Source organism: Globicephala melas, chromosome 4 (assembly GCF_963455315.2).
Source record: "Globicephala melas chromosome 4, mGloMel1.2, whole genome shotgun sequence".
Taxonomy (NCBI): domain Eukaryota; kingdom Metazoa; phylum Chordata; class Mammalia; order Artiodactyla; family Delphinidae; genus Globicephala; species Globicephala melas.
In genome coordinates this window covers 12,209,686-12,222,541 of record NC_083317.1, presented here as the reverse complement: position 1 = coordinate 12,222,541, position 12,856 = coordinate 12,209,686, and the positions used below count along the sequence as shown (strand labels likewise).

The following is a 12,856-nucleotide window of genomic DNA, read 5'->3' as shown; positions in this document are numbered from 1 at the left end:
TTTAAAAAGGATAGTCTTTTCAACAAACTGTGCTGGGACAAAGGAACTTCAAGGCCTCATGCCCTATATAAAAATTAACTCAAAATGGATCACAGACTTAAATGTAAAACCTAAAACTATGAAATGTCTAGGAGAAAGGATAGGAAGAAAACTCTGTGGCCTTGTATTAGGCAAAGATTTCTTAGATGCAACACCTAAAGCACAACTCATAACAGGAAAAGATAATAAGTTGGACTTCATCAAAATGAAGAACTTCTGCACTCTGAAGCACTGTTAAGACACAGATGGGGGGGAAAAACTCTTTGCAGATCACATATCTGATAAAGTACTTGTTTCAAGAATACAAAACTCAAAGCTCAATAATAAGAAAACCCAATTTTTAAAAATGGGCAAAAGATTTGAACAGATACTTCATCGAAGAACATATACAAACGGCAAGTAAGCACATGAAAACATGCCTGGGCTTCCCTGGTGGCACAGTGGCTAAGAATCCGCCCGTCAATGCAGGGGACATGAGTTCAAGCCCTGGTCCGGGAAGATCTCACATGCCGCGGAGCAACTAAGCCCGTGCGCCACAACTACTGAAGCCCACGTGCCTAGAGCCCATGCTCTGCAACAAGAGAAGCCACTGCAATGAGAAGCCCGCGCACTGTGACGAAGAGTAGCCCCCGCTAGCCGCAAGCAGCAACGAAGACCTAACACAGCCAAAAATAAATAAATAAAAGAAATAAATTTATTTATAAAAAAGAGGAAAAAAAAGGAAACATGCTCAACATCATCAGTTGTTAGGAAAATGCAAATTAAAATAATAACAAGACATAACTATACATCTAGGAGAATGACTTAAAAAAAATAAAAACCCTGAAGATACCAAGTGTGGTGAGTGGTGAGAAAGAAGAATAACTAGAACGCTAATATATTGTTGGTTTAGAAAACAGCTTTGCCTAGGTATTTATCCAAGTGATGAAAACTTATATACCCAGAAAAACCTGTGTGCAAACAGGTTTATTCATAATTACTCCAAACTGGAAACAATCCAGTGTCCCTCAATTGGGGAATGGATAAAAAACAAAACAAAAAAAACCTGTGGGATATCCACCATACAATGGAATACTACTTGGCAATAAAAAGGAGTGAACACAAGACAACACTGATAGATCACGAATGCATTCTGTTAAGTGAATGAAGCCAGACTCAAAAGGCTAGTTAGTACGTAATTCTATTCCTAAGACATTCTTATAAAGAAAACTACAGGACAATAAGAAGGGGTGGCCAGGCCGTAGGGGTGGGCTTGACTACAAAGGGGCATGGGGAATCTGGGGGAGATGATGGAAGCATTATACATCTTGATTTAGGGAGTGGTTACATGTCTACATGTAAATTAGAGCTCCCCTATCATCTGAACTGCTCATCTCTTCCCTAACTCTAGTCATCCTGGCCTTTTCTCAGTTCTAGTATACCCTGCTCTCCCTTACCTCAGGGCCAACTAATAACCTAAATATCACTTCCTCAGGGTGGCACGGAATCTTCTGTGACTCATCTGTCAAGGTATTTGTGACCCTTGTCATATGCTCCCATACAACTTTGAATTTTTTTTCAAAACTCATCACACCTGAGATTACTTATTTGCTACTGCCAATTGAGCTTGGTTATAAACGCCATGAAGGCTCTACTTCTATCTTAATTCAGTGCTATATTTCCGCAACTTGGAGAGTATCTGGTACTCTCCTTGCTGTGGTTTAGTAAGGCATCTTGTTGGCTAGTTTGGACCTTACTGGAACTCAGAATACATTTTCACCTCTGCAAACATCAAACCTGAATAAACTTTTGGAATAAAATTAGCTTGTATGAAGTCAAACAAAATCTGAAGTCTTTTAGATAGCCTACAGACACGTACCTTAACTGAAGACCAAAACTGTCGTTGAAAAAACAAGTAAGGCCCAGAATTTTTATTTTCCAAGACACTAAGAAAAAAAGAGAAACACATCATGATCAAAGTTGTGTGATAAATGCCATCTGATTCCTAGAAGATTTCTGTAAGTAAAAGGGGTGAACATAAGAAGTTAACTAATTCTTCAAATTTTCAAACAGCTGTATTCCAGAAGGTAATTTTAAAAGGTAACGGCAATTTACTGTGAGACACTAAGGGTTATGCTGCGTAAGGGAGCAATTTCCCCACTGAGCCACTCTCTTTGGGCTACACGTTTATACTATGTAGGTAAAGCTTGTATTTCAAGCTATGCTTAGTTTTCCGGAGTTTAAGAAGTCTTCTCTGAAAAATAATGGAGAATATTATCATCTTCAATGTTCTTAGGAGTTACTTACTTTTTGGGATACAAGGGCATGAATACATCATCATCTAAAGTTCTTCTCATTCTCAATAGAAGTGCTTTTAGGTACACCTAAGGAGTTAAAAACAGATCATGCATTTTAATAAGGGTTACTATAAAAGTTAAATTTTAGTAAATAAAAATAAGCAATATTCCAAATCATACAGAGTATTCAATTTTGAGTGAACAGCATCTCAAATTTTTTAACTTTCCCCACTGACGGTTCTAAGGTCTTTAATATTTACTACTTACTCTTCGTTCAGCCCTCATGAATTACCAAGCAATGAAGCCATTTAGAAATCTTCCAACCTCTTAATCTACTATATAAAGATTTAAGATCAGACCTATAATCTGGTTCCTCTCAAAATGAGGTCAGTGAAAATAAAACAATGATAAGGAGTACTTTCTCATATCTAAATAGCTCATCAGAATGTTCAGTGCAGGCAGCGGCAATCTGAAGTTCTGAAACTCTATAACACAATACCTCGTTATTTTACATGCTATTTAAATGTTTCAGCATTTAAATTATCAATTGTTACCCATTCCAGTAGTTTTTCTTTTCCCAAAAAAAATACAGGTCTTCAAGGGATGTGTGATTAGTCCGATTGAGAATGGGGGTGGGGTGGTGAGGAGGGTGAAAACAGTACAAACGAGAGGCTATCTAGACCAATTACATCATCTTTCCCAATCGATATTCTGAAATTAAAAACTACTATCTCAAATTTTGTATATTTCAGGCTATAAAGGACAGATGCCTCAAGTGGGAGAATCAGATTTTCTCGCTGGCTCAGAATATAACCACTCATTCTCTCAACTCTTGCTCATTTTCAAAGGGAAAGGAGAAGACAAAATAATAAATTTAAAAAAATTTAAAAAACCTTTCATAGATAATAATTAAATTACCTGTGTATTTTTGTTTTCTGCATTCACTACTGAAGGATACCCATTTATTAATTTTAGAGTAATTCCAACCATTCTTGAAGTCTGTGTTGTAGAAAAGGGGTCCCACATATTTTCAGCTATCACTATTAAGGGAAAAAAAAAAGCAGAATGTACTGAGATACAGAAGTAAACTGCTGCTGACTTGAATCTGATGTCAAGCAGTCCCCAACTTAGAAACGCCAATCATGACGTTTTTCTTCCTCTAGAGTGTAAGCTTCAGTCTTCTTTGTCCTCTTAACCGCGGGAATGTTGAAGATTAGGCGCATGTGGCGAGGGGACAGATTCCTATGATTTTCTGCTTCTTGGTGAAAATAAAGATTCGGGAAAGCAGGATTTCTGTATCCTAGGAGATGCTGTGCCAGCAACAAGAATTTCCACCTGAACTTGAGCTTTATTTTTAATATCAATATTTTAAATAGGTCAACAATTCCTAATTTGTTTGTGAGAAATGGATGAAAGTAATGAACCTGCTCCCCAGAAAAAGGCATATCCCCCCTGAAACTATGTACTCAGTTCTGCTTCAGGCAGTTCTTAAGAGCCTGAAATTTGCCTGTGGATCAATTACTGCCCCCAATTCCAGGCCCTCCCCAAGGTGGTCTTTAAGTCCCAAGTTAAAAGATAGGTACCCTTTAGCCGTGTCTGGGTCTGGTGGTAACTTTATTATTAATAATATAATTTCTATGAGAAAATATGTTCTGATTAAAAACTCCTAAAAATAGATTTGAAAAACCCAATGTGTTTGAATGTTCAATTCAGTAATCTCTACCTGTTAGTTTAGGGAGAATCACCTTTTCCACAATGGTAGGTAACAGTGCAACATCTACATCATCTTTTTCTTGCTCTCGCTCTTCACAACCGTAAAACAGCAAAGATTCAAACCACAGCATATTCTCAAAGTCACGACATTTTGCCTAGAAAATAGTTAAAAGGTTACCCAAACGTTTAAAATAGTGGCTATTTCTGCTTCCAGTCATGAAAAGAGTAACAGGAACTGGATTTAGCCTTCAGTCATAAACTAAAAACTGGACAAATATATGAAACATCTATTTTCAGACAATGGACCACAGGCAGTATAGGACTATGACCCCTGAAAGAACGGAATCAAATGAGGTGAGCTCCTGGTCAGAAGAGGAGATCAGGGTAGGCAACTGCAAGCAGAGCAGTCCTGCTGAGTTAGTAGACAATCTAAGCTCAGGAAGGCTGGAACGCTAGAAGCTGTGGGGCAGAGGAAGGAGCTACACAGAAGGAGAGCTCCCAGATGCACACGAGTGTCCCCGAGTCTCTGCTGGACACTGAGAAACACATGGACAGGGTGGGACTCCACAAGGTCTGGCAAAGAGCAATCAGGAGCTGGGAGCTGAATGGTTCCCAGAGCTTAGATTTCTTTCCTCTTGTTTTCAGGGCTTCAACCTCAGTCTTCTTTTCGTTACAGTTCACATATTCAACCCAGCCCATCTCATTCATGCCCACGGCTCCATCCATATGTTGGTAACTTCCAAAACCGTATCATAAGCATGACCACTACATGTAAACAGACAATTTGAGTTTCCTCCCTTACGTAACAGGCAAAGAGGTCCTATTGATTCCACCTCTTAAATCTATCAGTTTATCTCATCCTCCTGATTTCCATCACCACTGACTTAGTTCAGGGTCCCATTTCACATCTTCCTCATTGAGCTTTCCCATGATGTTCTGTTTTTCTGGAATCAAAGAACCAAGTTCTTATTCATTCATGTTCGTATCTCAGCGTCACTACATGTAATTTTAGTTGACTGAGAAAGACACTGTATAAAAATCGAAAAGCAAGAGGCAGTTCTCTTGAGAAGGGACAGAACATAAAAGGAAAGATCGTAAGATTATGCCCAGTGATAATGTGTCAATTATAGCCCTGTGGGTGACCTATCTCCCCTGAAAAACACTTTGCTGAGGCTTACATCTCTAGCTTTGAGGTTACAAGTGCCCAAGGCATCATGGTATATTGCTTTTTTTTTTCCTTTTAGAAGAAAGTGTTGCTTTCTTTTAAAATTAATTAATTAAATGTACGGCTGCACTGGGTCTTGCTGTGCGCGGGCTTTCTCTAGTTGCAGCAAGTGCGGGCTACTCTTCATTGTGGTGCGTGGGCTTCTCATTGTGGTGGCTTCTCTTGTAGCGAAGCATGAGCTCTAGGTGCGCGGGCTTCAGTAGTTGTGGCTTGCGAGCTCTAGAGCTCAGGCTCAGCAGTTGTGGCACATGGGCTTAGTAGCTCCATGGCATGTGGGATCTTCCCGGACCAGGGCTCGAACCCATGTCCTCCGCATTGGCAGATGGATTCTTAACCACTGTGCCACCAGGCAAGTCCAGTATATTGCTTTTCAACAGTGATAGAAGCCACTCACCTCAAGAGGAGTCCAAGTGAGAAGCTGCAGCCTTATGAGGGGGTTGAACAACTTTGGCAAGCAAAGGCCGATGTAAGCATCCTTGTAGGATGTGTAGTATTTTGAACGCCATGCTTCAAACTGGGATTTAATACAATCGATTGAACAGAAACTTTCAAGGACATCTTCAAATACCTTGCTGGACTCTTTTGAAATGCGATCTAAAAACAACAACAACAAAACCCCACAGAGAATCAAAACTTAGTATGCGGTAGAAAAAACACAGTTCAAATATTTTCAGTGTTTTCTTTGTAGCTTGAGTATCAATAAGATAGGCTCATTAGCAAAGGAATAACTGTTAACTGCAACTTAAAAGAAAAGAACCAGAGGTAAGTTTAGGTTCCAAACGTCTATCATGCAAACCACAGTGCAGGTAGTCTCCGTTCTGCATAGTTCCAATATGTACTATTATCTGTCACCACAGTCTAAATAACACCTGTCCCCAAAAACTCGGTTCAAGTTTCAAGCACCATGGAAGAGTAACTGTGAGTAACTGCAGAAAGTACAAACTCTGTTATCCAGCTCTTCAGCCCACAAATCACCACGTAAATAACAGATGTGTAGTATCACTATCAGTGACCAATCATCTCTCTTCTTTCAAAGTCTGTTGGTGACTGCAATAACTGACATAGACAAGAATCAGCAATGGATGCTAGGATCTTTAAGTAAAAGGTTATTTAACGCTCCATATGACTTGGAACAGCAGACTCTTTATAACGAGGAGACCAAGTCGTGACAACCTGCTTCTCAAGATCCATGTTAACACCACTAATAGTGGGCAACCTAACATTTGCCATCTGGTATCATGCTGGTAACAGCATCTTGTGTGAAGCATTCTTGCCAAAAAAGCTTTAACCTGAATCTAATCAAGACTTAACTTCCAGTTTACAAGAAATACAGCGACTGGAAGAACAAGTGAAAACCATGAGGAAACAGACAAATTTAGAATGTAGGACGTTTTACAAGATAAGTGGCCTGGTCTCTTCAGGAAGTTAATGCCTTAAACAAATAAAGAAAGGGGTGTGTGTATGTGTATAAGGTATCATGATATTCACTAATTCTACATAAAAAGATGTAACAACCAAGTGCGATGCAGGAACCTTGTGTGGATCCAGGTTTAGAAGATACAGAGTAACAGAAACGGTCCCAGGACTTCTGGGCGGGGTGGCGGGGGGCTGTTACGGAGGAAAACTGAATGCAGACATGATACTAAAACTTCTAGGTAATTTTCGCAGGTGTGACAACAGTGTGGCAGTTAGGTAGAAAAGCATCCTTTTTTTTTTTAAAGAAGACATTAAAGATGTTAAAGTTTTTAGAGGGAAGTGCCACGATGTCCGTAAGTTAATTTCAAATGTTTCAGCAAAACACACACAAATCCAAAGCAAACTTGGCTAAACGACGGTAAGAATTGCTGAATATGGGTGACAGGTGTATATGGGTGATCACTGTGCTATTCCTTCCAGTTTTCCGTATGTTTGGAAATGTTCACTGTAAAAAGAGTGGGAAAAAAAAATAAGCTTATCCAACTAAGTTCCAAAGGGCTCGCAGTCACTACAATTCCAAATAATCACAGCCAGTGGTGGGAAATAAAGACTTTTACTAGGGGATCCTTCTGGAAAGGTCTTCATGTAACAGAACTAACTATTCCTCTTGACTGAATTATTCGGGGCTCCCAAAATCAGGAATTCCCTTCAGGGCTGAATGCCCTACTGCCAACCTTTACCTTTCTAGACCAGACAGGCTGCATTAGGGCTGCCCCTGGGATCTGAAACATTTTCTTGTCACTTTTAAAATTCTGTGATTCAAAGAGTGATATCATTTATAATGCAAGTACTAGATGAACCCCACAACAAAGTGTTACCCCTAATTTTGAGAACTCCTCAATAAAAATGGGTGCGAGTTTTAATAATTAAACCAGAGTGCCTAGTTCTAAAGCAGAGGCCACAAAACTTCAAATTATTTCATGGTAGAAACCACAGCCAAGGAGAAAGCACACTGACAGTGAATCTCATTTCCAAATAAATGTCTAACCTTTTTCCAGATTGAAATTTGTAATATCTGTAGATGTTTCTTCGTCATCACTGGACAGGCCTTCAAGGTGATCTGCCATCTTACCGGTTTGCTCTCTGGCTTGTCTACGACGAGTCCTAAATAACAAATATCAAGTTCCCAAACCAGATAAAAGAGACTCCTCCCTTCACAAACAAACCAACAGCAAGCGTCTGTAGAATTACCTTCTCGCCTCCCGTTCTGCAATCCGCCGTTTTGCGTGCTCTTGATACAGTGCCCGATCTCGTCCAAAGGAATCAAGATTTGGTGCCATCAGAGCTTTATCTGTAAAACAACGATGGTTAAAATTAAAAGCCTTCCTTCAGCAATCTTGAGGAAAGAGTTTGCACAGAATAAGCCATAATGATAGACTGGTTTCTAATCTCAACAGCAGGATTCTGCAGTAACCGATAAACTGGATAGTTTTCTAGTTTAGAGCAAATCTCAGTATTAATCTGTGTTCCCACGAAAAGGAAGAGAAAAATAAATGGAGAGTTCAACAACACTACACAAATGCAAATGGGCTTAATCCCTGTTCTTATGTCTAAGTAACAGAACTAGTTTATGCTATCATGATGACCAAATAAATTAAAAATCTAAATTACTTGTGTAAAGGGAAAAATAATACATTACTTTTTTAAGGACGAACTTAGGCATCACATGTTGAATGATATGACAGCAGAGACACAAGTAGGAAGGATGAAAAAACAGCTTTGTTGCAGGAGTTTAATCATTTATTCTATTTCATTCTAATTTTTCTTTGTAGAAATTTATTCTCTATTACTATTTTAAGAACAAGGGCAGAATCAACATATAGACTGAAAATCATATCTGATAGGACCAAGTTGTGCTTTCTCAAACCCTACTTTCAAAGCACAATTCCCTTATTTCTTTTTTCCCCTATTTTCCATCTCTCTTTTTTTAATTTCTAGGGCAATTTTCTAGCTTTAGCTTTCAACCTTCCTATTTAAATTTATATTTCACTTACCACGTGTTTAGTTTCTGAGATACAGCTATTCTTCTTAGAACATTCCTTTTCTATAGCATCCTCTACTTGTGCTACGCGTAGGATCCCTTCCAACATCTCCCTGAGGACAGCAATTATGTTTTAAATTTTCTCCCGTCACCTGCATTGTCTTTGTTTCCTCAGTCCCTTTGGTTCTAACTGCTTGTGTTGATCACCATGATCATTAACTACCTCCTACGTAAGAATGAGACTGGAAGTTTTGTGGATGTAGGTGGGAGCTGTCTAGCAGGGGCATCTCCATCAGATCCCGGGTACAAGTCAACTTTCTGTTGGGGCCCCCAGATGTTATAGTCTTTTCTCTGGACCCACTCTCTTTCTCCAGAGAAGAATCTTCGAATCTCTTGCCTAGGGTAGAAGGAAGAGTGGGGCAAACATCTGTCTGTGACGCTTCCTCATGTCTACACTTAAGTTCTACGCTATGGAGATATTCTGTATTACATGGGATAGTAACGAGAAGCACAAAACCCAAAGGGTGGTGGCGGGGGAGGGGGAGATCACGTGCAAAATGAAAGACGTCAATTTAAGGCTTTTCCATAGTTTTTTTCCTGATATCAAAGATGTGTCACTGATAGCAACAACAGGAAAAATAAAACCAAAAATGAGCTGGTATCCACTTCGGTGTATCCTAACTATCCTAGATCCTACTACTTTTAAAAGTTGACTCTTTTACTGAATTTTTCATTCATATTCCAAAATAGCTTGGATATTAGGAAGTATGTTCCAGAGTTCAAATTACAAAAAAAGATCAGTAAACAAAATGCCCCAGCTCTACCTCAACTGGAACTCCACTACACACCATAGATGAATTGGCTAAAAAGTCCCAAACTACAGAAATGATTCCTGCCTCTTTAAGAGCTACCCTTCATTAAAGAAATATTTTAAAGAAAATTCTCTACTATAATAAATACTTAAAATGTTATTATATTTACAGATTTTGTAAAATATATATTGAGGGAGATATAAGAGAGTAGATGACTCGAGAGATAGCCTCCCTCACTTCGGTCAGAATTATATGCAGTAACTGTGATAAGTGTTTACAAATCTAAACAAATGAATTTCTGGCTGTATTTTTGTTTCTTTAAAAAAAGATCAGAAAAAGAATCGATACTTCAGTACCCCATGCAATTTTTCTCAAATGTTTGGCAATTAATGAATACTCCCTCTAGGAAAATACTTTTCACTTTCTCATTACCTTTCACTTCTTTGCAGCTATCAATCTAATTAACATCCATCATTCAACGCTTACTTCAAATTCCATATCAGTAAATACCTCCAAATTGTAAAGAACAGATTATAGGCAGGAAAAAGCATTTGATGAAATGCAGGGCTCACCCAACCGTTTAACTTAAAAGGAAATTACTTCCCATCATAGGTACAATGATTACCTGTGATTTGCCCCAGAAATCTGGTTCTGTCTGGATCAAAAGTGATTTGGGCGGGATGCATTAGTTATTTAGGTGCCCCAGATGGCACTAATCCAATTTAAACGTGTACGGCAAAAACAGAAGGTCAAAGCCATTCATGTGGCTTACATCTGAGTCTGACTCATCTGACGGCCATGTTACCACCTCTTTACGATGCTCCAAAGCCCATCCAGCACACAGGAGAATGCTTCCTCAGGGATTCAAGGTCTCTCTAATTTAGAGGACACGCTATATGACAAAGCATTGTTTTCAGAAAGAATAACAGGGCCCTCTGCACTTGGAACACCTGGGGTGGTTGTTTAATATGCAGATTACTGGACACCATCCAAGACCTGGCAAGAATCTCTGGGGACAGGACCAAGAAATCCGCATTTTAAATTAACATCATGGGTAATTCTGATGTACACTTCCACTTAAGAACTGCTGACATAGGGACCGAAGAGATGACAAAAGAAGCCATGAGAAATCCAACGTAGGAAAATTCCTATTACAGCACCCAAGAATATAAGAGGGCAATGAAAAAGCAGAATTAAAATGTTTAAAACGTCTGGTTAAAGAATTTCAGCTCAACTATTTAAGAAGAGGTTTCCAATTAATTTTGGTTTTCCATAACACATATCATAATGAAAGGAATATAAATTAAATCTCCAAATTTTTACACTAAAATTTCAAAAAGTGTAGGCACCAACTGACTTACTAAAAAAAAACCCCACTATATGAGGCAAACTAGAAAATACAAAAAAATTTTAAATACAAAACATTTTGCTTTATCTAAGGGGTGAAGCTCAAAACTCCCCTCATCTTGGAGTTGTACCATTTGTTATGTAATAAAGCCCCCTCTCCCATATAGAATTTCCCAGCCCCTAACTCAAAACCTTTGTTGTGATCAACAACAGCGTTTGTATTGGTGTTAAAATGGGGGGAAAATCAGTTAGGGCCAAATAGGTACTGGTTTTAAGATAAAATACTGATGATGTCTTTACTATAAAGAATGAAAGAATGCCCAAAGAAGAATAAGATCGATAGAATATTAGTACATGATTTGAGTTCCTTCGCAAAGCTATATTTTCTTAAACACAATCCAAGCACATGCTAATTTTAGATCTACCTGACACAAGAGCAAGGAAATTTGTTTCTTTAAAAAGAAAAAATGCTCTGAGACGTCTAATTTTCAATTAGGATGCACTAAGTAAACAAGGTTGTTTAATGAATAATAAAAACCTTCAAGATGGACTGACTTGAATGGCTTGAAAACTCCGAAGATTCATCTTTAATATCATCTTGTCGTCTTTGGACAAGGCGGGAAGCTCGCTGTTTGTACAGCTGATGTATTGCTGATTCAAGTTCATTAATCAGTGGCACCTGTAAAAATACAACACACTCCGTAACACCAAACTCCTCAGCTGCTTATATATTTGAGGGTTCCATATTATTTCCGGATTTCTGAAAAAGTACCCTCTGGACAGAATAATCATGAACTCTCAATGAAACACAAATAGTAATTCAGTTTTATGATTTCTGGGAAACACCACTTCTTCTTTTATTCCGTATATGGAGCTATAATGTCCAGTGCCTAGTTATTGGAGCAAAAGTTTGGTTAGGTTAAACACTTTAACATTAGTAAAGAGAGTGAGTAAAGAATTGTCAGAAATTTTAGTGCTTCTTTTAGAATAAAGTACTTGAAAGTCCTTTTTAAAAGTCCATTTTTAACTTTCTAGCAGCATGATCTCCCTTGCCAATTTCTGTAGTCTAAAATAAACCGTTATTGCCTTGTAATACCAGAAGATGCAACGGCACCTTTGTGGCTTTATTACACATTTCAAACGTGTACTGCATTCATTTACATTAATACGGTGAATAAAATTTCTAGCTATCACTAACCTGTCTAAAATCAATCTATCTAAAACTCAGAAAGTTCTTCTCTTCCTATCCAATGTTTAAATTTCTCCATATTTGTAAGTAAAATAATAAAATTCTTTGCATAAATTGTCAGTTTACAAAGTCAACAAATTCTTCCAGGTTAATAGCCACAGCTAAGCATTCACTTGGTTCATATGGAATACAAAAAGCTTACGGAATGACACCTAACTTAAAAGGAAAAACCAGAAAATGTTCTCTTTATAAATACCTATGCTATAACCAAATGCTATGAAACTCTCACAAACGCTGACAACCACTACACATACCTGAGGAAACCAGAAATTCTAGTTTCCTGATGGTTAGTGCAAATGAAAAAACACATTAGAGTTTGGGAACACTGGCACCAAGTGTTATAGCAGCGTCCTGAACTGAACAGACTGTAAATGGAAAATAAAAAAAGGCAGGTGGAATACAAAGATGTCTGTAATAAAAGCAGTTTTATACACTTGCATGATCCCATTGCAAAAGCAGCCAATGTTCACAGAAAGGTCAAACTGATGGAGTTATTTTATTCTTTAATATGCCACACCATGGGCAACAATGTCCCCAAATCTGCACTGATTCATCTTGGTGATATGAGCTGAGCCCACAGACTCTAAAATTAACTAGAATCGATTTTTGAAGCAATTACTGTCATATTATTGTGACTTACACTTACCTACCCCCTCATTTTTTCAAACTGTGCAGGACTAAAGACAAATGTACCTATGCATTCCTTTAGTCCTGGAGATTATTAACACTCCTCTACTA

General features: G+C 38.3%; 1 protein-coding gene across 2 annotated transcripts in view; it reads right to left on the bottom strand.

Moving 5' to 3' along the window:
• Nucleotides 1-12,856, bottom strand: part of PAXBP1 (PAX3 and PAX7 binding protein 1) — a 37,101-nt gene that overhangs the window by 10,654 nt on the left and 13,591 nt on the right. The window contains exons 8-15 of one of the 2 annotated variants that reach the window (XM_030880780.3): nucleotides 11,425-11,548; nucleotides 7,921-8,020; nucleotides 7,718-7,833; nucleotides 5,648-5,847; nucleotides 4,039-4,183; nucleotides 3,234-3,355; nucleotides 2,326-2,402; nucleotides 1,898-1,964 (exon numbers count right to left, since the gene is read on the bottom strand). In XM_030880780.3, the coding sequence (XP_030736640.1) occupies nucleotides 1,898-1,964; nucleotides 2,326-2,402; nucleotides 3,234-3,355; nucleotides 4,039-4,183; nucleotides 5,648-5,847; nucleotides 7,718-7,833; nucleotides 7,921-8,020; nucleotides 11,425-11,548 (951 nt within the window). Of the gene's footprint in view, nucleotides 1-1,897; nucleotides 1,965-2,325; nucleotides 2,403-3,233; nucleotides 3,356-4,038; nucleotides 4,184-5,647; nucleotides 5,848-7,717; nucleotides 7,834-7,920; nucleotides 8,021-11,424; nucleotides 11,549-12,856 lie in introns of those variants that run through there. The other variant, XM_030880781.3, reaches the window with a different exon arrangement.